The 26,927-nt window shown below is 33.6% G+C and overlaps 1 protein-coding gene and 5 non-coding genes across 7 annotated transcripts; 5 read left to right on the top strand and 1 right to left on the bottom strand.

Annotated features, from left to right (window-relative positions):
* The first annotated feature begins 385 nt into the window (after positions 1–385).
* Positions 386–477, top strand: LOC124898361. Its single transcript, XR_007055331.1, has one exon. It is a non-coding gene; the product is annotated as a small nucleolar RNA snoR8a (small nucleolar RNA).
* A 154-nt stretch (positions 478–631) lies between these two features.
* Positions 632–722, top strand: LOC124898360. The gene has a single exon (XR_007055330.1). It is a non-coding gene; the product is annotated as a small nucleolar RNA snoR8a (small nucleolar RNA).
* A 227-nt stretch (positions 723–949) lies between these two features.
* On the top strand, positions 950–1,034 carry LOC124898392. The gene has a single exon (XR_007055353.1). It is a non-coding gene; the product is annotated as a small nucleolar RNA SNORD25 (small nucleolar RNA).
* Positions 1,035–1,101: 67 nt separating this feature from the next.
* LOC124898366 lies at positions 1,102–1,229 on the top strand. The gene has a single exon (XR_007055334.1). It is a non-coding gene; the product is annotated as a small nucleolar RNA snoR136 (small nucleolar RNA).
* Positions 1,230–2,327: 1,098 nt separating this feature from the next.
* LOC124898391 lies at positions 2,328–2,412 on the top strand. Its single transcript, XR_007055352.1, has one exon. It is a non-coding gene; the product is annotated as a small nucleolar RNA SNORD25 (small nucleolar RNA).
* An 8,339-nt stretch (positions 2,413–10,751) lies between these two features.
* On the bottom strand, positions 10,752–14,079 carry LOC107867263 (growth-regulating factor 1-like). 2 transcript variants are annotated; one of them, XM_047410301.1, is made up of 4 exons: positions 13,201–13,658; positions 12,707–12,928; positions 11,893–12,289; positions 10,752–11,728 (listed from the first exon to the last, which is right to left on the bottom strand). In XM_047410301.1, the coding sequence occupies exons 1-4, from the start codon at positions 13,280–13,282 to the stop codon at positions 10,900–10,902; spliced, it is 1,530 nt and encodes a 509-aa protein (XP_047266257.1). In that variant the 5' UTR covers positions 13,283–13,658; the 3' UTR covers positions 10,752–10,899. The 2 variants fall into 2 exon arrangements, with proteins under 2 accessions (XP_047266257.1, NP_001311867.1); NM_001324938.1 differs by lacking the exon at positions 13,201–13,658 and adding an exon at positions 13,737–14,079 and having other exon boundaries at positions 10,900–11,728.
* Positions 14,080–26,927: the final 12,848 nt, after the last annotated feature.

The following is a 26,927-nucleotide window of genomic DNA, read 5'->3' as shown; positions in this document are numbered from 1 at the left end:
AATATGGGCCGAAGTAAGTAACCGTTTTGATTGTAGCCCAAAAAGGAAAAGGACATAAACTTAATTACTGGGCCTAGAAAAGACCAATTTCAGAAAACATGGGCTTAGCCATGACTAATAGCCCAGTACAAAATAGGGTTCTCAAGTGTTTTAGGGTTTTACGTGGTTTTTGGTGAAGCCGTCTATAAATACCAATAAATCGCCTCATACTTTGTAAGCTTCAATGTTTCTTCGGTTAAACAGCACCTGTTTTTCTTGTTTTTGCCTATTGAATTTGTTACATGGTAAGGTCTCATTCTCTTTGATTTGGCTGTTGATGCATTTTGTTTGTTTAATTTTGGCCGTTGATGTCTTTTGTTTGTTTAATTTTAAAAAAATTCAAGGTTGGGTTTGCGATGATTATAAAATAATTCCTCGTACTGAAATGCTGTTGCCACAGCATGATAGACTCTTTTACACCCATAGAATATGAGCACCCACCTACATTTTCCCCTTTTTTTCAATATCCATTTGCAGAAATTGGTATGTAATTGGTTTCTGTTTTGTGAACTTTGGTGCTTAGTTGTGCATATCGTTATGTTAATGGATAGTTCTCAATGTATTTTGATTGCTAAATTGTGAAAAATGATGGTTGGTTGCGATGATTATAAAATAATTCCTCGTACTGAGTGCTGTTGCCATGGCATGATAGACTCTTTTACACCCATAGAATATGAGCAACCATTCATCTTTCTTTGTTTTGTGTAGTCGATTATAGTATTATTTTGTTGTAGTACTGTTTTACTATCTTTTGTTGTTTTTGTTATTGTCTATTGTCCCAAAGACTGTTTTTTTCTTGACCAGAGCGTCTATCGGAAACATTCAGTCTGCGTACACTGAGTATGTTTTTGTTGTCGTTGTCATATTTTTTTGGGGAGTTTTTGAGTTTTAAATGAATGGGATTGTGTGGATTAACATTGATGATCTCTACAGACCTGTAATGATTTGCGAAAATGATCGCAACTCTTAACGAACATCTAAGGGACTGAGTTATTCCACAAATTCCAATTGCTCCATTTTTTAAATAATTTTTTAGTCACAGCTTTTGACTATACTATGGCTATGCTTTGCTTAATTATCTTGTTTCACACTTTGTGGTGTGTCAATTTAAAAGTGAAGCTATAAAGATTGTTCCTCTCGCTATCCTTTGCTTCTTTTGTGGTGTAATTGGACGTTGGGGAACTACATTATTATCCATAAGATTAGTTTAAGGACTATAGGATCTTTACCCTTTCGTGGTTAATAGACTCTTTGAAAGTCTTTTGATAAGGAACCTGGAGCTTGGCTCCCTGTATATTTTAACTTTTAGTTGAAACCTGAACTAATATGTAGAGTATATCTGCCAGCCTTCACTGTCAAGCTCATTGGCAATGTTAATCGTTTCTGGAACATGCTTTTTAGAGCAATCTACAAGTGTGTTGTTTGGTGTAGTGTTGATTCCTATGTTGCTTGGACTCTTGAAAATGCTGTTGGGTATGTGTCTGTGATAACCAGTTCTGCAACATTTCGGAGGTTCCGAGCAACATAGGTTGATTCATTTTGTATGTATTATCTGTTTTGTTATGATTGTTGAACACCCACACTGTGTTTGAGGTGGCTGATGCAGCTTTCACATCAAAAAGAGCTTCTGCTCCACTTGAGCCGACCCTGCTGATTGTTTCACAAAATTTATTTCCTTCTTCCATTGTTGTTTTTGTTTGAATTATAGTCGACATTTGAATACGGAGCCATTTTAGTGATATTTAGAATACTGAGCTATTCTTATGAGTATTTTGATTATGATGTTTGATTATTAAATATTTTGATTCACTACCGCTAGTAGCATGTTTGAATTATGTTGCTGGGCATCTGATAGTGTACTTGAGCGGTGGTCAGATGGTTATTGTATGGAATGTATATTTTGCCATACAGTTACTTAAGCTTGCTGTTTAGTTTCGCTTACAAAAATTGACAGGTTGGTTGGAGAAATTGTTCCCATTCATTTAGTAAACTACTGGACAATATTCTATTAACAATTCAAAATCTATCTCTGTCTTTAAAAGCTAATTGTTTTGCCGCATACAAATCTGGTGAAATGCCTATTTCTCTAGTTTTTTTGATTGAATTTGTGATTTTTTTGATGGTTGCGAGAAAATGGGTTTCGGTTTTTAATGTAATTTTCGTTGTTGTATTTGATTCTATCTATACCTATTTGCTTCTGTGGTAGTAATTGATATACAATTGGCTACTGTGTGCTAAATTTGGTCGAATGTCTTTTTATGAAGTTTTAAATGAATGGGAATGTGTGGATCAACGATGATGAGCTCTACAGACCTGTAATGACTTGCGAAAATGATCGCAATTCTTAATGAACATCTAAGGGACTGAGTTGTTCCGCTGAATCCAAGTGCTCCATTTTTTGTATTGCTTAATGATTTTATTTTTCAGTTTTAGATCATGTGTTGATCCCTTTATATGATTGCCCCTATAATTGTAACATGTGCATCCACAGTTTTTGACTCTTTTATGGCTATGCTTTGCTTATTTTTTGGGTCATACTTTATGGTGTGTCAGTTCACAAGTGAAGCTAGAAAGATTGTTCCTCTCACTATCCTTTGCTTCTTTTGTGGTGCATTTGGACATTGTGGAGCTATATTATTATCACTTAGATTAGTTTAAGGACTTGGATGCTTTACGGTTTCTTGGTTTTTTTAGGTTGCAGGCCTTTCATGGCCATTAGTCTATTTGAAAGTCTTTTGATTAGGAATGGAAGGACCTGGAACTTCCTTATACCTGTCTATTTACTTTTACGTGGTCCATAGTAGGAAATGAAATGTGTTTTATTACCTAATATATTTAGTATCTAAATGTCATAGTTTGTGTTCAATCATGTCAAAAGCTTCTTAATCTGGTTGGCAAGAAATAATCCCATTCTTGACCAACTCGTTCCCTTGAAGCAATATTAACCGTGTTGCTCTTGTGTATTTCTCCTTCATGGCTCTTTTGTCATCGTGTTTGGAGTACACTGGAGCAACTACATTTATTCGGTATTCAATTTCTGGAAAGTATTGATGGGTTGAACAGTAGTGATTATTCCCTATGGAGCAACCAAAAAGTGGTGGTTTAATTGGAGCAGCCCATCAGCTAATCAAATAAATTAGTACGATTTACAACATATAGTGTAATCTCACAATTTTGGAGTCTCGGGTAGGTAAGTATTCCACATGGGGCATCCAAAAAGTGGTGGTTTAATTGGAGCAGCACAGACCCATAATATCTGTGAGTATGATAACGTCATTGTTTGAACATCTAAGGGACTGAGTAGTCGACTTCTTTGTATGGTAAGAGATGAAATGACATCTTTGTAGGAGACTTTAGTGCCTCATAGTCTGCGTAGTTCATTTAAATCGTGGAATGAAACACAAAAATATGGTGTATTATTGAGAGTTTCTAGCCATACCTGTGTATAGAGCAAGAAAAATGAGTTGAATGACCCTTCAAGTCTTTAATTATAAAAAGGGAACAAGTGGTTTCTACAATATTATTAAGTTGAAAAAGATAAAGTCGTTTAAACAATTGGGACAGTTGTTTGACAATTGCATTAGTTGTCTTAACAACTATCAAAGTTGTCGAACAACTTTGCAAAGTTGTCCAAGTTGTTCGACAATTTTGTAAAGTTGTTGGGATTTAAAAAAAAACTAAATTGTTTTTTGTCCCTTTTATCTAATTCAAGATCCCGTATAGAGCATGTGACTCCATTTGGAGTATGAAATTGAAATATGTCCCCATTTTAAAAAAATGAAAGAATTGTGTCTTGGAAGTAGAATGTATTCAAAATAGGCTTACTGCACTTTTTTTATGCACTATTTTTTTTTAACAGATTCCATTAAAAGCGGATAGTGCATTTTTTATGCACTATTCATTTTTTTCCACATAAATAGTACACTATTAGTTAATTTTTGTATAGTGCACTATTATTGAACACTATTCATTTTATAATAGTGCACCATATGATAATTTGCAAATGAAAAATAGAGTAGTGCACTCTATAAAATAAAATAAAATAGATAGTGCACAAAAATAGTGGACTATATAAAATATAATTAATAGTGTGTTATGTGGAAAAATAGATAGTGCACAAAAAATGTGCACTATTTACTTTTAACGGCGTCACACTAATTCGTTAAAAAAAACACAGAGCACAGAAAAAGTTGCATTCTACTTTCAGACATAGTTATGTTATTTTTTTAAATTAGGGGCATATTTTAGTTCTGCACTCCATCTGTTTTTATGGATAGGGCATAGATTATAGTTAGTACTTTTGGATTCTCTTTAGTTCTTTTATAGTTTAGAAGCTGCATGCTGAATAACAAATAAATTTAAGCACTCACTTTAATAACAGTGGATGAACATTTGTTCTTAATTTGGTTTTAGCTCCAACAATTGTGTATTATTTATCTCGCAATATCAGTTTTAAGTGTGTTGTTCAGTATCTAGTTGAGTTCATAACACTTGGAAACAATAAGAGTTATCGCAATGAAAACAAATTACAAGTATACTTGTAGCTTATGCTATGCCTATTGTTGAGTATTATAGCAAATGAAGAAAATTATGGCCGTTAACTAACTAATGTTGATATGCATCTACCTGCATTACTTTTGAATTGCATCTAGGAACTTTGGATCTTGTTCCATCCAAGTTATGCAATTAATTGACAATAGTAGCAGTCATGATAATCATGATGTTTGTTTAATAACTTACCAAGGTCAATAATAGTTTTACATGGCTCATCCAGACTTAAGGCAGGTGTCTACCACATTCATTGTTGTGCTGACCGTTGAATGTCTGGTATAATAAAGATGGTTCTTCGTTGCCTGGTAGTTCAGTTGGTAACTAATTGAGCTACATCAGAACCGCATATTTTATCTGTGACTTTGCTCTCTGTCTAGACTGTGTTCCACTTTTTTTAAGGTTTGGGATTTGAGATAAATACATTACTATATTTTCATGACAAGTGCATGGTTATATTTTTAAAATTTCTCTTCAAGACAATTACAGACCATTTTTTACTGCGAAAATTACCATAAGTATCCCAACACATTATCAAATAACTTATGTCCATTGCTAGGTGTTGCCATGGTAATCAGGACATTTGTTTTGATAACTTCCCTATGTCAATCGTAGCCATTTACATGGCTTTCCCAGGCTTAGGCAGGTGTCTACCAGTCATTTGTTGTGCTGAACGTTGAATGTCTGGACTAGTGAACAGTGGATCTTCATTGTGAGGTAGTTCATTTGATTGCTATTTCAGTTACATCGGAACCTCATATTTTAAATTGAGACCTTTCCTTGTTTAGATATTCTTTTCTCCCCTTTTGTTAAGGCTTGCGACAAATATGCGACATATTTTCAAGATAAACACGGGACTTCAAATCGTAGATTAGTTCATTTTATTGCTTGGAACTCATCATAAGTTTCTTTCCAAAAGTAAATGATGGGTAGTTCAGTTATTTCTCCATTTGAGGCATTCCAGGTTGCTATGGTAATCGACTAATTGGGATATGTGTTTTGATAGCTTACCAAGGTCATTACTAGCTATTTACGTTGCTTACCCTGACTTAAGGCTGGTGTCTAACACTGTCATTGTTGTGCTGACCGTTGAATGTCTGTAATACTTGTAAATAGTCGTTCTTTATCGCCCGTTAATTCAGTTGGTCACAATATGAGCTAACATCAGAACCTCATATTTTTTTCTGTGACCTTGTTCTCTATTTAGATACTTTTTTCTCCCCTTCCTTTGAGACAAATACGGGACTATATTTTATTGCTTGAAACTCACCATAAGTTTCTTACTGATAGACGGTGATGGGTGTATTGCCATGCTTCTTGTAAAATGCATTTCAGTAATGATTAATATCCATTGCCAGGTTGATTCCTTGCTACATTGTATCACTGTTATGGATAAGTGAGATTGATCTTGTCTTAATAAATGAATTTGCTGGCTAAGATGATCTGTTTGACAATCTTATAGTCGGCTTAGTGAATTCACTTTATCCGCGTGGATCTCTATGAACTTTTGTTTGCCGGGAACATGTTCATCTGAAATGATGTTGTGGACGATTATTTCTTTGCCAGAAGTGATTGTTCCTCACATTTCAGTTCATCATTGTTGCAGACTTGTTAAAAAGTCATTGATGCTGTTGGAGTGCTGATGTTTCCGTTTTTTCATATTCTTTAAGATAGAAATGACCCATCTATGTTGAATTGTTGTTAAGCTTTTCGATTATACGGTGCAATTGTGCATTTCATATCACAAGGTTAAGTACTGTTTGACCATACTAAATACTTATTTGTTGGAGCTATGTACTGTTTGTGGTATTTCAAATAATTGCTGAATAGTAACGTGTTATATGCCTTGTCCAGTGGGAACTTTGCCCTTATGACTAGCAGATCATTGGTCATATTCAGTGCAAGTCCAAGAAATAGTTAAATGACTTGGATTTGATGCAGTTTTCTCCGGGGTCAAGTGTAGAAATGCCCTGAAAATTTCCAATTTCTTTGTTTGGAAATAGGATATTTGGCATGGTGCAAACTTCCTACAATGAAGTTGTTCATGTCTGATAGGGAAAGACATATAGAGAGAGATGAAGATGAAAGTGACAATAGTACATTATGGTAAAATGAGTAACAAAAAATAGTATAGACCACTAACAAAAGGTTAAGGCTGACGACTTTAGAATGGCAGGAGCTGAACAAGAAATGTACATTGGTATAATTTACTTTCAGAAGTTAGCTTGCAAAGTGAACACTGTTTCAAGATGTGGGATAAAAAACTTCACTATACAAATGGGTTTGGAGAGGACCTTTCCCCTACCTTGAGAAGGTAGACATAGACCGACTAGTTTCATAGACCATTGGTTCAAGTACAATTGTGTATTGTTTATCACGCAGTATCAGTCTTTTAAGTGTGCTGTTCAATATCTAGTTGAGTTCATAACACTAGAGAAACAAGTAGTTTAAGAGCTGTCACAATGAAAACAAATTACAAGCATACTTGTAGCTTATGCTATGCCTATTGTTAAGTATTATAGCAATGAAGAAAATTATGGTGGTTACTTGCCTGTGTATTTGTTCCCTTTCCATCCATTTAAGGAAAAACTATTGTGTAGTTCTGAATTAGGTTGTTTGAGTGAGTCGATAGTCCATTCATCTGGTAAAGTTAACATTTAATGTCATAATTCTTTTGTGATTGTGGCTTCGAAAAATAATTCTTTTGTGATGTATATGTTACAATAAGATGGTAACTGGACTAGGTCTTGTATGATAATCTGCTGGCCATTAGATCACAAAACTGCATTTGTTTGAATCCTAGCAACCTAATTTGGTTTACTCTCTTCTGAACTGGTGTGGTAGTTTTGGGGCTAGCTAATGTCAATTTGCATCTACTTGCATTACTTTTGAATTGCATCTCAGGACTTTGGTTCTTGTTCCATCCAAGTTGTGCAATTAATTTACAATAGTAGCAGTCATGATAATCAAGACCTTTGTTTAATAGCTTGCCAAGGTCGATAATTGTTTTACATGGCTCATCCAGACTTAAGGCAGGTGTCTACCACATCCATTGTTGTGCTGACCGTTGAATGTCTGGAATAATAAAGATGGTTCTTCGTTGCCCGGTAGTTCATTTGGTAACTATTTGAGCTACATCAGAACCTCACATTTTTATCTGTGACCTTGCTCTCTGTCTAGACTATTTCCCACTTTTTTATGAGATATAAAATACACTACTATGTTTTCATGAAACAACTATGTTTTACTGTGAAAATCACCATTAGTGTCTTACTGGAACGCCATGACATGCTTGTTGCTGCACTTTTAGTATGGGTTTATATCCCAACACATTATCAGTTGATTTATGTTCATTGCTAGGTTTTGCCATGGTAATCAGGACATTTGTGTTGATAGCTTTCCGATGTCAATAATAGGTAGTTACATGGCTTTCCCAGGCTTAAGGCAGGTGTCTGCCATAGTCATTTGTTGTGCTGAACGTTGAATGTGTGGACTAGAAAAGAGTGGTTCTTTGTTGCCCGGTAGTTCATTTGATTGCTACTCCAGCTATATCAGAACCTCATATTTTAACTTGAGACCTTTGTTTGTTTGGATATTCTTTTCTCCCTTTTTGTTAAGGCTCGCGACAAATATACGATTTATTTTCAAGATAACCCAGGACTTTCAATCGTAGATTAGTTCATTTTATTGCTTGGAACTCGCCATAAGTTTCTTTCCAGGTTCCTATGGTAATCGACTAATCGAGATAATTGTTTTGATAGCTTACCAAGGTCGGCACAATAGCTATTTACATTGCTTATCGAGACTTAAGGCAGGTTTTTAACAGTCATTGTTGTGCTGACTGATGAATGTCTGTAATACTAGTAAATAGTCGTTCTTTGTTGCCCGATAGTTAAGTTGGTCACAATATGAGCTACTTTGTATTTTATTGCTTGAAACTCACCATAATTTTCTTACTGAAAGATACTTTTTGTAAAATACACAGTTCAGTAATAATTAATATCAATTGCCAGGTTGATTCCTTGCTACTTTGTATCACTGTTATGGATAAGTTAGACTGATCTTGTCGTAATAAATGACTCTGCTGGTTAAGATAATCTGTTAACAATCATATAATTGGCTTAGTGAATTCACTTTATCTGTGTTAATCTCTATGAACTTTTGTTTGCTGGGAACATTTTCATCTGAAATGATGTTGTGGACGATTACTTCTTTGCTAGAAACAATTGTTCCTCGTGTTTCAGTTCATCATTGTTGCAGACTTTCAGAAACTCATTGATGCTGCTGGAGTGCCGGTGTTTCCCTTTTTTCATATTTTTAAGATAAGATAGAAATGCCCCATCAATGTTGAATTGTTGCAAGGCCTTTTGATTATATGGTGCAATTGTGCTTTTCATATCACAAGGCTTAAGTACTGTTTGACCATATACTAGATACTTATTTGTTGAAGCAATGTACTGTTTGTGGTATTCCAAATAATTGTTGAATAATAATGTGTTTTATTCCTTGTCCAGTGGGAACTTTGTCCTTATGACTAGCAGAACATAGGTCATATTCAGTGCAAGTCCAAGAAATAATTAAATGACTTGGATTTGATGCACGGTTTTCTCCCAGTCAAGTGTAGAAATGCCCTGAAAATTACCAATTTCTTTGTTTGGAAATAGGATATTTGGTTTGGTGCAAAATTCCTACAATAAAGTTGTTCATGTCTGAAAGGGAAAGACAATAGTAGTGATGCAGATGACAAAGACAATAGTACATTATGGTAAAATGAGTAACAAAAAATAGTATAGACCACTAACAAAGGGTTAAGGCTGACAACTTTAGGATGGCAGGAGCTGATCAAGAAATGTACATTGGTATAATCTACTTTCAGAAGTTAGCTTACAGAGTGAACACTGTTTCTCACTATACAATTGGGTTCGGAGGGGACCTTTTTCCTACCTTGAGAAGGGAGACATAGACAGACTAGTTTCATAGACTATTGGTTCAAGTACAAAAATCAATTATGTAAAGCAATCAATGGAGAAGAATCTAATGGGCAGCTCGGTGTACTAAAGCTCTCGCTATATGCCGGATTCGGGGAAGGGTTTCATTACAAGAGTGTATTGTATGTAAACTTCTGGTGAAGGATGGAATAGTTCCACCACTACACCACAACTCATGTTAAGAGAAAATATTGAACATAATGGATGCGAGAAAATCGCAACAACAAATAATATGATGATGGTAACTAATCCTCGACCACTAGATCTTACATCTCGGGCTATGTCGTGGTGATTTTTGGAGCGTAACCAAACCAAGAAATTCATATGAATGTGAGTTCTGATACGATGTTAAAAGAAAAGGATCTCGAGCTAATTCAAATCTAAAAGCTAGTAAAAATTGTCTAAAGACTAATAGAACCCTTTGAAATATCTGAGAATAATAGAACTTGACCTAAATATCTACACATTCTAGAATGCCAATCTTTTTGGAAACATTTCTTTGGCTATCATCAAAAAGGCATGAAACTTCAAATGCACTAATAATAATAATAATTTATGGAGGCAACTTACTCCAAATTCAATTTTGGTAGCCGTACCATGGTCCACCAAGTACCAAAAGCAAATAAAAAAGAAAGCTCAAACGTAAAGAAAAATTATATTTAACCAGGCTGGAATTAGTATAAGTTGGTCCAACAGAAAGTGATTGAAACTGATGTATCATCTATGAAATAAATACTCAAGATTCTGTCTCAACCAAATGGACATCTTCATTTGTTTGTAATAGGCAAAATAACCAAAGTTTAGAAAATGTGAATTTTACAAAAATTAAAGACCCTTTAAAGCCCACCATGAAATTGGATTAATCTTTATCAATTTAACAACTCACCAACCAACATGCTTCCTACCAACTTGTAAGAAAAATAAAATTGCTTGATTGACATTACTTAATCAGCCAGACACTAGCACATGTTGTTAGAAGCCAATTTCTTGAAAATCATTAGTTCATTGATTTAGATTTTGTACTAAAAATTGAGCAATCTTGAAATTTATGCTAGTGGCACCCTTCATTATGTCATTTGTGACTTACGAGGATAGATGATATATGAAACCAAAAGATTTTCACTAGCAGAAATTTATAGATAAACTAGGGCCAAAAGATTGACAATATTACAGAAGTTAACAAATGAACAAATCTTAACTGGCATACTCAAGTCATTTAATATCTTCAGTACATATTGTTTAGGCAAGGGTGTGAGCATTAGGGGGGAAAAGGGAAAGTACTCACTACTAGAATTACAAAATAGCATATTCCTAGTTTTACACATTACATGGCAGGTAGGGTTGGATTCATGATAGTTGTTCCAAGAAGGCCATTACAAAGACTGGAGCCCTCGTTCGTTGTCTTACTGTTTTCTGCTCTAGGACTGCTCCCTGCACTGCTGTTTGAAAGGGAACCAAACGAGGACTTTTGTAAGACCCCGGTTGGTGATGAACCCATCCGGGGGCTTCTATCCCAACCCTCGGTCATGAGATTAAGAGCTGAGTTGTTCTTGCAATCGCCCGAGCTGCTATTAGTGCTATGCAAGACCTCCCCAAGAGGTCCACCCATGGAAGATTCCCATGATATAGGAATCCAACTTCCTTGTCTTTGGTTATGTTCACTGATGATGGTACCAATGCCAAGTCCCATTTGAGTTGCTTCATGCTCCCGAGACCTGTGTGATGAGGCCGTGAGTTTGTCATTTGCAGGAGAGGAAGTCGAAGACATGAAGTCTGATGTGACTACAGGGATGGAAATGGAGAGCTGAGTTGGATCTGACTGCAAATCAATGTCTGGCCATGAAACATTCGATTGATCTGATTGGTTTTTGGGCCAATCATCCATGAATTGTCGAAGAGGATGATGTTGTGATTTACTTTCTTGATCACTGATATTATCTGAATTGCCAAAGCCACGGCAGTTCACTAATGAAGACTTCTTATTCAGTGGATTGATCAAAGAGTCGGCACAAACTAATCCAAATTCAGCCCTCGAGGTTACTCCATAAAGATTCTGCTCCTTATACTGGGGCTCTTTTACACTTGGTGAAACAATTGTAGAGCCTTTCATATCGGAATACCTTTCACCAAAATTCTCCTTGGCCGTGTAACTCCTGCAAGAGAAGATTGATATCAGATTATGTACTAAATAAAGCATCAAAAGAACAAACTAATACTCTTTCGTGGCTCCAAAAATCAATTTTTTTATACCATCATTTAGTCAAAAACTACAGCTTGATGTTACATTGAGCTTTGACAGAGACTTCTTGAAATGTACCTTTCTAGATAAGGGGATGTTGTGGATGGATTAGTTACTGCAGGCTGCAAGTTGCAGAGTTGACTGTGATGAGAGAGATTGAGACTGTTGGATGATGCAGCAGCACCTCCTCCGGAAGCCAAAGCTGCTGATGCTGCAGATGACATGTTCATCAGCTTGGCGGAAGTAGTAGTTGTAGTAGTAGTAGCACCGGTGTTTGCAGAGGCGGAATTTCCAGTTTGTCCTTCGACAGGCTTTCTTGAACGATGGCGACCCCTGTTCATGTGTCGCTCACAATACTTTTGATCAGCAACTGCATCTCTTGAGCACCGCCATTTCTTACCATCTGTTCTCCTACACCTTCCTGGTTCTGGATCATTGCTATTGGAGAACCCTAGATGGAAAGCACCCCATCCCACTGCCAAGATAACCAGAACACAGATCATCCACTAGTCTAACAAAATTACACTCAAAACCATCCACTATTTAACCTGCTAATAGGAAAAAAATTTACTTAATGCAGCATATACATAACAATACCTTTATTCCATCTACAATATGAAGCAAACACACGAGAAAGTCAAAGGGGTTCGACATCTACAATATATTCATAAAAAAATAATTTTAACCGTCTACATATAGTGAAATTTTCCGCCGAGGTAACCCCCTCGCCCTACCTGACTCCGCCCCTAACCACTTGGGATACTTCCTGAGCCATATAGATTTAATAAAACCAGCTTCAAAATTTTGAGTAGATCTCACATTTCAGGTACAAATGTGGCAATTGTATCATTTTCATACAGCATGATGGTAAGAAGGAAAAGCAAAGACTTACAAGCATTGGATCTAAGGCCTGTAAAAGTTGGGAAACCAGCAGATTCAAGAGCTTTTCTGATAGGATTGAGTAGATAAGGAGGTATTGGTACATTTGCAGTGATGTACTTGTAGATCAAGGCCTGATGTTCCAGCTCCATCCACTGTGATGGAGTGAATGGCCCTTTCACTCCTGCTATTAGCCCATGCATATTTCCACCATTCAAAGCTCCACTGCCACAACCTGAGCAAAAAAGACTACAACTTTAGTAACAAAAAAAAATGGTTTTTACCACATAAAGAGACTAAAATGAATGGCTCTTCTGTCTGCTCAACAAATGTGAAAGAAGAAAAATAGACTGTTGAAAGCTAAATTGCCCGGACTCTTCAAAAATGTTGCTGCACCCTTGTCAAATCCTCCAAAAAAATGCACTATTTTTGAATGACCTCACAGGCACACGATGACTTTTTTTAAGAGTCCGAGCAATATAGGTTGAAAGATGCATGACAGGATACCTATACATAAAGATGTGTCTAGAACAATTAAAGGGGGTACAAAACATTTATCTCTAGACATTTGAAAACCAAGAAAACACATCAATGAAAGTAGGAAATGTCCCTCAACTCTTTCTGGCCTTTCATCTGATTATGCCTTTGAAACATCAACATTTGACACAAACTCATTACCAAACATGGTAAAGATAGAAACCATATAACAAAAAGATTCCATCTTCTTTTCTATTTTTATCAGTGGGGCTGTTTGGTTACAAGAGAAAAACAATAAATTGAAAAGAAAGAAATAAAGACAGTAGCTTTACTACCAAAAAATACAGAAGTTTATGGAAGACCAACAAAACAAGGAGATAAAGTAAACAACAACAACAAGAAGAACCATATTTCACCAAAACATAGAATAATTCCAACACCCAAAAATTAATCTTGATGGCAAAACAAGAAACCTATACACAAGACACATCACTTTCAGCCCCACAAAAAAACAATAAAGTTATCACCTTTCACATCTTTTCTTGAAACAAAATTTAGTACTCTACCTGGTGTATTCCTAGCAAAACCACTTGAAGGGTGTTGATAATAAGACATTGTCAAATGATTCTGAGTGTTATTAGGTGCAGCAAAGCTAAGCATTTGCTGTTGCTGAAACAACATTGTTGGCTTAGAAACTGAGAAGTCATGAGTGGTCTTAGCTAACTTAGTATCCTTATCATTCCACTCATCTTCACTTGTAACAACAGATGACCTTTCATGTTTGTTAAATCCAACAGATCCATACAACAACTTTTGTTGTTTGGTCTCAGCAAACATGTTACTAGTATTGTCTGAACAAATCACCCCACCACCACTATCTAAACCCCCCACCACCACACCAAAATCCATCAAACAAGAAAATAAACCAAAAAAAAAAAGTTCACTTTTTTTCAAGAACTATAGAAAATGGAGCATTTGTTTGTTTTTGTTGTTGTAGGAAGAGGAGAAAGGACCATGTTATAAAAGAGTACTGTTTGTGGTTTTGTTTTTTGTTATAAAAAAGTGTGTTTAGTGTGTGTTTTTGGGGAGTTGTAAGAAGTGTTGGGAATAAGTAGAGCAGAATAGGGGGAGATATATAGTAAAGGGGGGCTAGTTAAGCACAACTCAAAAATGAAAGAGACACTGGTTTTTCTAGTTTAGTACTTAGTTAAATGTTTTCTTTGGTGAAAGGGAAAAATAATTGGAGTGAAAAATCCTGTAGGGAGAAGTACCTAAAAATACTCTATTATATACTCTTCTCTTTTGTTTTAATTGGCTCTTTTCTTAAAAAATTTATTTTAATTTAATTATTTTATTTATAAAATTTAGTCGATCCTCTAATCAAAAATCACTAAGTGTATATACTCTATTTGAATTTATATTTAAAAAAAATAATTAACAATACTGATTTGATAAAGCAAGTTCCTAATAAAAAATTTTTAAAGTAAATGTCAAGTCAATAAAGATCAAAAATTTTGAAACGGAGTGAGTAGAACCTGTTTAAATTAGCTTAGATATTTTTTAAGTGAAAATAGTATAGTATTTTTAGTATTTAAGTAAGGTAAAATTAAATTTGCATTTAAATTTAGTTAATATAATTAAATAGTTTAAATTTATAACTGATAAAAGTATTTATAAGTCATAAATTACGAGCTCATCTAAATTGATTGAGTGTATTATTATTATTATTATTATTATTATTGTTGTTGTTGTTGTTGTTGTTGTCTGTTATTTGAATTTATAAGTTTGAATACATTAAAATCACACCACATACGACTAATTTAATATGAAATTGTAATATTTTGTATTAGATTTTCTTAATCATTTTATGTTAAATGTGTGGGTAAAGCCTTACATTGATAATTTTATTTTAAAAAAAATGGTGAAGCTAATGATATGATGCCCATTGAGGAAAAAATTCTGTCAATTTGATCCAAAAGCTAATAATATTATCTTATGTTAAGAACATCTTGAACTTACTTAATCCAATAATACAGTAATTTTAAATTCAAAATAGCTTATTAAAATTAAATTATTTTTTGTTTCTCCCACCACATTTTTAACGATAATAATCATATACTACTTAATTTATTCATACAGTTAGAAGCTGAAATTTATCTACACTTTGTCTTTGAAATCAAATATTAGTTATGAACTTTTGATGAACTAGTTTATTTGAATGAAATCAATTCGGGTTATGTGATATTTTAGACATTAAGAGTTTATTGCTTGAATAATTATTGAACTACTGAAACTTGATAGACAAAATTACTTTTTATATTAAAAGACTACTTATTTTTAGGGTTGGACATTTGGTTTGTTCGGTTTGATAGTTTAATATCGATTTGATTTCTTGATTTTCGAATTGACAAAAATGACAATCGCAACCAAACCGAAATAACCAAACCAAAATAAATTTGGTTCGGTTTCTACAAATTCGATCGGTTATTTCAGATTTTTATTTTGATTTTGAAGATTAAAGTAGTGAACCTCTCTTTGTTATAACTGGACATTTAAAATTAATGATTTTTCGTAAAAAAATAATTTTTTCAAACCTATTTTTCATTCCTAAATATAAATAACTCAACATGGACGAAACTAAATGATATAACCATGAGTTTAACATAACATATAACTTCATTATGCATAAGTTTGCATAAACAGTCAGAACTCGAAAGAGTGGTCGCTGTCGGAAAGACCACAGTCAGCACTGCAGGCTACAACCCACAGTGGTCGTCTGGTCAACTGGTCACCGGCTCTGTGTTGTTGTACAAACGACGATCTCGTCGGTTGTCTATAGTTCGATCGATTGTTCGACTATTGGACTGATGTATGTTGTAAGTTGTATGCGGCGTGCTATTACTTATTAGTTATTAGGATTGCTATTATATATTTATATTATATTATTATATATTAAATATATTAGATATATAATAATAATATATATATATATATTATTAATTATTTATAGAATTTCGATTTATTGATTTATTCGAATTATTTTTTGAAAAACTGAACACCAAACCGTTTAATCGAATTTCAAAAATTAAAAATCGAAAACGGTCCGAAAAATCAAAATATGTCCAACCCTACTTATTTTGACCATTCCACTCAAAATGTTTCTCAAAAAACAAAATATTCTAATAGCTTATTTGATCAAATTTATAAATCAACTTATTTTAAAAAGTATTTTATTAAAAAATAAATTTAAAAAAAAGTACTTTTAGTTAAAAAAAAACAATTTATGTTTGTATAATAAATTTAGAAAAAACATTCTTAAGCAACAATTGGTTGATCAAACTTTTAAAAGTATTTTTTTTTCTCAAAAAACTTTTGGGGAGAAGTTAATTTTGTTAGCTTATGAAAAAAAAAAATCTGTTATTTTCTTAAAACTCTTATTTTCTCCCAAAAGCTTGATCAAACACCTCAATTTTTTAAAATAAATATTATTGAGAAAAAAATATGCACTTTTGAATAAGAATAGCTTGATGAAACGGGTTATAAAAGAGAAAATCCATTGCACGTTGGTGGTTTCATATACCGTGGGACTCTTTTTTACCGTGAGAGACCATTTTTTATACTCACTGGTTCAAATTAAAATTTAATTAAATTTAAATTTATACATTGCAGAGTTTATTTATGATAATTATACCTTCAATTATTTTTTTGCTTAATCTCGATGTTTTATACATGAAATTTTCATTTAGAGAAAAGAATTCCAACAATTACACGACAAATCATATTAATAATAGCGTTTTATCTTTTGATATTACTCTTTCCGTTTCAATTCCTTAATCTATTTTTTTTTTTAGTGTCATTTTAAAAATAAAATATTTTTTTAACAATTTTTTAATATAACTTTTTATATTTAAAATCATAACATTAAAAAATATTTTAACATATTTTTAATTTAAAATTATAATATATATCTTTTTTGACTTTTAAAAGTTTTATAACAAGCCAAAATAAATCAAACAAAACTAAAATATGGGTGGCAAACTGGCAATAAGTATAGAAAGAGAAGCCTATTGAGTGGTGGGCTGCATGAACTAAGATGCACTACCACGTGACAACATCACTATATAATATATAATCCCTAAATACTCCCTCAATTTACTTTTATTTATCATTAATTTTCTAATTATATTTCTACTTTTACTTATTATTTTTAAAATATCAAGTAAAATAAAAAAATATTTCAAGATGCACTACCACGTGACAACATCACTATATAATATATAATCCCTAAATACTCCCTCAATTTACTTTTATTTATCATTAATTTTCTAATTATATTTCTACTTTTACTTATTATTTTTAAAATATCAAGAAAAATAAAAAACTATTTCTTCTTTTATCCTAAATATTAATTATTTTTCTTCAAATCAATTTAAAAATAAAACGTAAATATTATTTAATGTGTTAAGTTAAAATATGACAAATGAACAAAGGAAGAATATAATAATGTGTATATATATATATATTTACTTTTCTTTGTCCTACTGCACCCCACCCCCAAACACCCTACACCCTCTTCTTTCTTTCCTAAGCACCAACACCTCCCACGCGTGCCGTCTCACTATATACTAAAATTATTGGGAAATGAAATACAATTTGGTTGTCAATCCCACCAGTAATTTTTTAGAAACGGCATTATCTTACTAATAAAAACAAATTTGGTTTTGAAATTTAAGGTAGATGCTCTAAGTCTTTTTCTTCAAATCTATTTTCTGTTTTACTCTTCACTTTGTCTTTTTCCTTTTTCAAAATTATAATCTTGAAAGACCAAAACATGAAAAAAAAAAAAAAAAGAGGATTTAGAGAGAGAGAGAGAGAGAGAGTAACTAATATAAATATATTTTAAAATTTCTGTGGAAAAGATGCTTTGTTTATTTACGTAAATTAAAAATTGAAAGTACAATTACAAGTAAGGATTTATTCATGTTAAAGTTGGTTCAAAACAGTTTCTAGTGAAAGCTCTAAAAATATAAGACGGGGGTGGGTATATCATAGCGGGATTCAAATATGGCTGTCTGTGGAAATTCAAGAACAATACATTGGAAAAAAAATTTTCTGATGATTTATTTCTCTGTACAGTAGATGTATTTATACAAGGTTCATAACTTGAATGCAAAGAAAGAATTAAAAATTATCCTAAAATGATATTTACATGTCTAATTCTTATTGATTGTCTATGTAACCTCTATAACAAATTTTATTTCTTCTGAAGCTGAATGTTGTGCCTCTGAGGTGCTTTGGTGGAAGGTTCTAGGACCATGTGAAACATGTTGAATGAAGGGGTAGATTGCTGCCACGTGGTCTTGGACCAGAAGCCTTTGACTTTGGCTTTTCATTTTCATTTCCTTTTGATTCTGAAGAGGAGAAAACATAAACATTCTCTGCAACTTTTTCTTTATTCTCAACATCCCCCTCAAGATGGAGGGGAGGGAAACAACGCCCATTTTGTGAAGGAGCCGATGATGAGCAGGTCCAGAGAGGGACTTAGTGAAAATATCGGCGACTTGATCCCTGGAAAGAACAAAAATAAGAGAAATGAGACCTGAGAGGTACTGTTGTCGGACAAAATGGCAGTCGAGCTCCACGTGTTTCGTCCTTTCATAAAACAGGGGATTTATGACGATTTGAATTGCTACTTGACTGTCGGAGCGAATAGAAATCGGTAGGGTCGGCGGTACAGATAGATCGGAAAGCAAACGTGTCAATGAGGTTAACTCAACCACCAAACGTCGTATGGAGCGATACTCTGCTTCAGCAGAGGATAAAGAAACCGAAGCTTGCTTTTTCGATTTCCATGAAATTAGAGATCCGCATATGGACATGAAGAATCCACTGATAAAGCGCTGGGAGTCATGACAAGACACCTAATCCGTATCACAAAAGGCGAAAACTGAAAGAGAAGGAGATGCCGACGAGAAGATTCCTTGATTTGGGTTCCCTTTCAGATAACACAATACCCTCAAAGCAACTGTAAAATGATTTTCACAAAGTGAGTGCATGTACTGACTCAGGGTTAAAACTGCAAAACACAAATCGGGTCGGGTGTGAGTCAAATAGTTCAGCTTTCCAACAAAATATCGATATCTGACATATATGCCCCTGAATTTGCAGAAAGGATCCATAGGTGAAGATACAGGACTCAAACTCTTGAAGAAGATTCGAGGTATATTTTCTTTGACTCATGATTATTCCTTTATCTTCTCGCAAAATTTTTATTCTTATGAAGTAGTGTAGTAAGCTAAGATCCTTAATTTTGAACTAGACATGAAGAAAATCTTTGAGACTCTGAATTTCAACATCACTTCTAGTAATCAGTATGTCGTCGACATACACTACCATTATAGAAATCGAATCCCCTGTTTATTTAAAGAACAAAAATAGTCATTAAGAGATGTTGTATAACCTTTAAAACTCAAGGCCCCGACAAGTTTGGCATACCATTGTCTTGACGCTTGCTTGAGCCCATATAAGAATTTTCTCAACTTACACACCATGTTAGGATTGGAAGAAGTTAAACCAGGTGGGAACTTCATGTAGACTTTTTCTTGCAAGTCACCTTGCAAGAAGGCATTATGCACATCAATTGTGATATAGGCCAGTTCTTCTTAGCTGCAATAGCCAAAAGACATCTGATTGTGGTCATTTTGACCACAGAAGAGAAGGTTTTATTGAAATCTATTCCTTCCCTTTGAATGTATCCTCTGATGACTAATCTAGCCTTTAGTCTCTCAATTAAACCATTTGCTCGATATTTTACCTTGTATACCCATTTACAAGGTAATGTCTTTCTATTGAAAGGTAATAGAACTTTATCCCAAGTATTATTAGATCTCAAAGCATCAAGCTCTTCCTTCATAGCCTTTGTCCATCCTGGATGAATGGAAGCCTGATAATAGCTATTAGGTTTTGTAATCTGATCAATTATTTTCAAAAGAAGTTGGCTAGATAAGGAGAGTGTAGGATGAGAGAGATCATAGGGGTTGATAGGCGCAGCAAAATAAGATTCTGTGATATGACTAAGAAAGATGTTGCTAAAACAATCTTAAAGTTGTACAGGATGAACTTTTTTGTTTGCTCTTTCTAATCTTCTTAGGGGTGAATCAAAGGGATTGCGGAGAGTGGAGCTGAAGGAGTAGAACAAGATTGTGTGACGGGTTAAACTCTAGGAGGAGAAAAAGAATTAACTGCAGGAATTGGATGATCTGGATTCATAGGTGGGTGGTCTGAAGTATAAAAAGAAAAAGGTGCAGTGTTATTGTAGTAGTGTGTTGATGATGGAATAGGAAAAATAGGAGGAGGGTTAATCATACCATAAGAAAAAAAGGGAATATGTTCTCAAAGAAAGACACATCCCTGGACACTATTAATTTCTTGGTTTCTAACTCCAAAAGCTTGTATCCCTTCTGATTGGATGGATAGCCTAAAAACACACAAGGTTTTGCTCTAGGTTCAAACTTCCCTCTTCCATTACATAGAATACTTGCATAACACAAGCATCCAAAACACTTTACATCAATAGAATGTTTGATTGAAATAAAAGAGCCCTTGCTATTTCAAAAAAATGCCTATGCCTCCTCTCAACAACTCTATTTTGTTGAGGGGTAGCAACACAAGAAGTTTTATGTAAGTTCTATAAATATATATATATATATATATTTATATATATATATATATATTTATATATATATATTTATATATATATAAAACTTATTATATATTTCTCTTAATTCTCTGTAATTTCTATAAATTAACAAACCTATTATTTTAATTATACAAACTCTTAATTTATCCTAACAACATTTAGTTCAAACTTGAAGATTCTTGTAAATTAAAACACATTATGTAGGATATTCGGTTGCAACTAAGATTCAATTTTTTCATGTTAGTTACTATTATTTTTATTATATGAGTATTTTCTTATCGGTTAAATCGAAAATCGAACCGTTAAGGACTAAAAATCAATAAAAAAATATCTTATTTATTTAGTTATTAGTTTAGTATATTTAAAAATCGAAAACCAATGAACCGAACCAATAAAATATAAAATTAAACTGAACTGACCGATTCACACCCCTAGTAGAAATGTGACTAATGGGAAAAGAAGGCCAAGATTGCCTTGCTTTAGGATACACATCACAAAAACAATTAGAATTTGAAGGAATGAAATGAAACTGACATTTTTCATTAATGAGAAAGGAACGTATCCCAATCTAATATGTCATTGTTTTATATCAGAAACTGCACTTTTACAAATAGGTAAAGAAACTGAACAACCACTGTTTAAGGAAGAAACAGAAACTGAAGAACTATTAGGAGCTGTAAATGATATTTTAGCTCTGTTTTTACCGAGATTGAAAATTGACTCTTGAACCTTAGGCTTGAGCAAGTATAGACCCTCTGAAACTTTACCAAAAACTTGAGGCCTCATCATGGAAGGGCCCTGCATCACATAATTGTGCAAAGTAAAAAATAATGTACATGGAAATTGCTTGCAAAACTTATGCACAGACATAAGATTATATTTGAAACTTGGAACATACAACACATTATCTAAAGAAAGATCAGAAAACACAGGTATTGTTCCATATTGAGTGACCAAGATAGCTTGACAATTAGGAAGATTAATAGTCAAAGGATTTCAAGATAGACAGTGATGTAAAAGAAGAGGAATTATAGCACATATGCTCAGAAACACCTGAATCTATTATCCAATGACTAAATTTAATAATAGAAAAACATGAGCCAAGATACTTAAGAATTATACAAGCCACTGCATTGACATTAATGCCTATGTCCGAATGACCAACTGAAACTTTCTCCATTTTCATTTGCTTGAACATTTGGACAAATTGATTGTATTGTTCCTTATTGTAAGTCTGACCAGTGACATCTCCAGTCTGGTTTTACTTATTTTATATTTCATCCATAGCCATAACTCTATTACCTCTTCCTTAATTCTTGAAGACTTTTTCATTCGTAAATTGAAAAACATCTGAAAAATTATGCAATCTAAAACAATCTGTCTCTAAATGTCCAGTTTGCCCACAATAGGTGCAAATAACATTTGGGTCATATTTAGCTCATTACACTTTTTCCTCTAATTCAGATTCTACTTTGAAAACTTTTGTCCTGATTGTCATGACCTAGCAGATCTGGGATAAGAAGTGTCAGATCTGCCTAGAGTATTCACGAACCTTTGTAATTATTTATTCATCTTCCATCCATGAATATTGATTCATGTTTTCATCCATGAATGTTGATGAATCAGATGGAACTGCAGAGTTAATATAAGATTTTCTTTTATTTTCATTTTGTACAATCAAAGAGTATGCATGATTGATGTCAGGGAGGGGTTAATCATCAAAATATTTCTCCTAGCTTGTGAATATATGTCATTCAAACCAATAAAGAATTGTATGAGTCTTTCATCTTCCAAAGATTTCTGCAACTTATGTTTTCCTCTACACACACACTCACAAGTGCATTTGACATTTGAATTCAGTGAATTTAGCTCATCTTACAATTTTTTCAACTTAGTAAAATAACCAGCTATTCTAGAAGTACCCTAAACTAACCTGTTGAGTTACTTTTATAGGTGATACAACTTTGCACCATTAGATTGGCCAAATTTATGCTAAAAAATCATCCAGAGCTCCCTCACTATTGCTAAGTATATCACACTATCAATAATTTATTTCAAAAAGAAGTTCAAGATCTAGGATGTGACCATATCATTACACCTGTTTTAAGCCTGCAGATATAGAGAATCTGGAGCTGGCATTGATTGGGTTCCTGTGATAAATCCTAGTTTATTCTTAGTTGACAAGGCTATAAGAACAGATTTTCTCCATCCTTGATATTTATTTTCATAAAAAAGAGTATTTACCAAGGTCATTCCTGGTGCATTAGAGGCATGAAGGAAGTAAGGGTGATTGTGATCATTTGTTGCTATAGTTCCAACAACTGTGGGTATAGCTGTAGGTGCAGGAGTACTGCTACTTGAGTGATCTGCCATGTATTAAGGATTTTAGAATGATGATTTGGATGGTTGATTATGTTTTCTCTGATACCATGTGAAAATTCAAGAACAATACATTGAGAAAATTTTCTAATGATTTATTTCTCTGTAAGCAGATGTATTTATATAGGGTTCATAACTTAAATGCAAAGAAAGAATTAAAAATCATCCTAAAATGATAATTACATGTCTATTCCTATTGGTTGTCTATGTAACCTCTATAACAAAGTTTATTCCTTCTGAAGTTGAGTGTTGTGCCTCTCAAGTGCTTTGGTGGAAGGTTCTAGGACCTTGTGAGATAATCGGCTAGGATTGAAACATGTTGAATGAAAGGGTAGATTGTTGTCACATGGTGTTGGACCAAAAGCTTTTGACTTTGGCTTTTTATTTTCATTTTCTTTTGATTCTAAAGAGAAGGGAACATGAATATTCACTGTAATTTTTTCTTTATTCTCAACACAGTCATGTGAAGAATTTAAGAATTGAGCATATATTTCGACCACATCAACTACATGGTTTGTCTCTCAATAGACATACTTAATATCTCTGTCGAGCAAAGTCATTATTATTAATGACCTAGAAACTTATGAGTAGAAGTGTTCTGTGTGCAATTTGATGAGTTAATTCTTGTGAATCAAAATCAGTTTGCGAAAGACATATTTTTAAATCTCATGTAAGGCGAAAACTCCGCAAGAGAGTTATTGATTCACATTCAAATGTAGTTGGGCAACAAAGACTATGGTTTGCTTCTTTAAGCTCTGCCCAACCTATGTTTTCATGAATCCACTTACAAGTATGGTAAAAAATAATCCTCCAGAGCGATTTAATTTCCTCACGGGCTGAAAAATTCCATCAACGGTTAGGTTATAGTACTTTATGGCAGTTGAAGTAAAAAAGGTGCCTTTTGATATAGACAATGTGTATACAAATACAGGATAGTAGGTAGTAAAGATAAGACGTAAATTCTGACTAGATGAAATAAAGTATTTTAAGAAAATGGGGGAGCATTACCAGTGAAAGAATTGTGATTATGGTTTATCCAATATATCGAAGTATAAATGGTGGGAGAAGCGAGGTAGAAGAATTACTTTTTTGGTAAATGAATAAGGATTTAGTGAAAGTACATTGAGATTAAAGCCAAAATGATAGGTTGGTAGAAGAATCAAAGGAAATGATAACGAAAGACCAGACTTAATGGAATACGGTGCACTCAAAGAAAATATGGTAGTTGATTTCGTCAGTTAAGTTGAAGCAATGGCATGACAAATAAGGAAGATTAAGAAAAGAAACTAAATAAGAGGTCACCCTTTGGTCATTTTTTATATTTTCATTTATTTTCTCTGGTAGAGCTTTTCTGTAGCTGCTATAAGTCATATATGACTTGCTGGAACAGACAGTTCGACTACCAGTCAGTTCATTTGGTTTTTAGAGCTAATTCCCTATTTTGAAGTCTTTGTTTGTTCAAAGTGACTATCAGGATAAAACTATAGTCAAACGACCTCATATGTCAATTTTGACTATTTCAAAAGCTTTAGAATATCAATTTTGGTCTAGGTGGACTCTTAATTTATGTCCTGAGGCACCCAGACTCATTTCGACCTATTGATCGGAAAGTTAAGAAAATGAAAAATAAGTGTGGATCCACTTTTTGTCGGAACAACCTCTAATGAAAATTTTGACTGCGGCATTGAGTCTAGAACATCGTATTTTGTATGGTAGCATAGTCTTTTTGCTAATACGGGATTCAGGATAAATTTTGAGGGGTTGGTGGAGACTTGAAAATTTCTAAATATCTCAGCTCTGCTGGTACAATCGCCAATAGCAAGCCAAAGGGGAGCGGTCGCGACTCGCTTGGAAGGCCATCAAGATGCTGCGATAGCGGTGCTCTAGATCACAATAGCAAATCGATGGACAACCACAACATGTGCGATGGTGAGTCTCGTATCATGATTGCGACTCTCGAACACCTGGTAAGGGTATAAATATCCCATTTCTAGCCCCTTTTTGCCTATTCCACATCCATTCTCTTGGGACTAATATCCTAAGTATTGAGAAAACTTAAGAGAAGAGTTTGTGGGTGATTTGGGGAGTTTAATTAATGATTATTTCTTGATTCTCTTTCGAATTTGAGATAAGATTCCTTTAAATTCGTGGTTGATTTTTCATTTCTCATTCAAGTTTTTTAAAACTCGGGGGCTTGATTTTATCCTCAATGTAGCTTGAATTTCTCTTATTTTGTAGGATAATCACTCCTTGTGTTTGAAAAAATGTTTGATTGACTTCGAAAATGCAATTTTCGTAAATGGGATCCATATGATATTTTGGTGTGATTTTTGAACCTAAAGAAAAATACTACAATATGGGTATCAGTATTCTCGCATTGATGAGTAGATTATAGTTTTGACAGCTTGACATCTTATGAAAGCTTCTCAAAAGGGAAAGTTGGTGATTTAGTGAATTCTTCGAGCTTTCTACAGTGTCCAGGGAGACCAGTTTTTTCCCTTCATAAATTGTGCTATGTCATAGTATGTTTATGATATTATGTTAGATTTGAGATGATTTTTAAGTATTTATGATCAATTTGACAATACTTGGGCTAGTTGGACCTTCTAGGCCATTTGAAGACCATAAATTAGATGTTTTGGCTTAGTTGGTTAGATCAAGAGTAAATTTTCATATTAGGACTAATTAAGACTTTTTTGACATCTAAAAGTGGATTTAAATATCTTAGCCTAGTCTAGGATAGAATTTGCCTAGTAGTAAATTTTGATAATTTAGAAGTGGGTCCTTGACCCACCATAGGCCAAGATTTGAGTTAGCTCTTGAAAATATTTTATACACTTGTTGTGTGTCTTGAAATTGCTTATTGAGGAAATATTGAAAAACTTTGGCACTTGATGGTGATGATGGATTGAATATGAAGAGTTGAGGCTTACTGATTATGCTAGGGATTATGTTAACGACTCTGCTAATGATTATGCAATTGCTTATAAGATTGAATATATACATGTACCAGTTTAAGTTCGAATAACAATGATGATATACTACCGGTTCAAGTTCAGATATTGATAATGACATTGATGACATATACTCGGTTTAAGCTCGAAAGTTTATTATGGTGTTGATTATATGATTATTGATTCCAGTTCGGATATTGTTATGATACTAATCATAATATTGGTCGTGGAGTATGATAGTAATGATATGGGTATCGAATTCAAGTTTGAAAGTATAAATTATTGTAATATGGCATGATATGGATAAATTTTGATTGTATCTTGAAGATTGGTAAATAATGGTGGTTCGGGTTATAGTATGCGTTTCCTTATTTATTTTTACGCACTAATTGACTTATTGGGGGCAATTTTTGTAGTTATAATTGCATGTGTTTGATTTGTTATGTTATGCTATTATTCCGGTTATTCGCTTATTTATGTACAACGATATTGGAGTGGATTCAGGTTTGACTTTATCTCGACTTAGTTATGTTATCTTGCATTTCATCATATTTATATCGTGATTTAGCTCAGTCAGTCGATGATGTCTACTGAGTACCCATGTTTTGCTACTCATACTACACTTTTGTACTTTTTTTATGCAGCTTCGAGTACTAGTTGCAACCGTTGATTTTAAGGATCGTGTTGTGTTGCATTCCGGATATAGGGTGACCTCTTGGAGGCGG

The sequence above is a fragment of the Capsicum annuum genome, chromosome 4, assembly GCF_002878395.1.
Source record: "Capsicum annuum cultivar UCD-10X-F1 chromosome 4, UCD10Xv1.1, whole genome shotgun sequence".
Lineage (NCBI taxonomy): Eukaryota > Viridiplantae > Streptophyta > Magnoliopsida > Solanales > Solanaceae > Capsicum > Capsicum annuum.
This window is presented reverse-complemented; position numbering and strand designations above follow the sequence as displayed.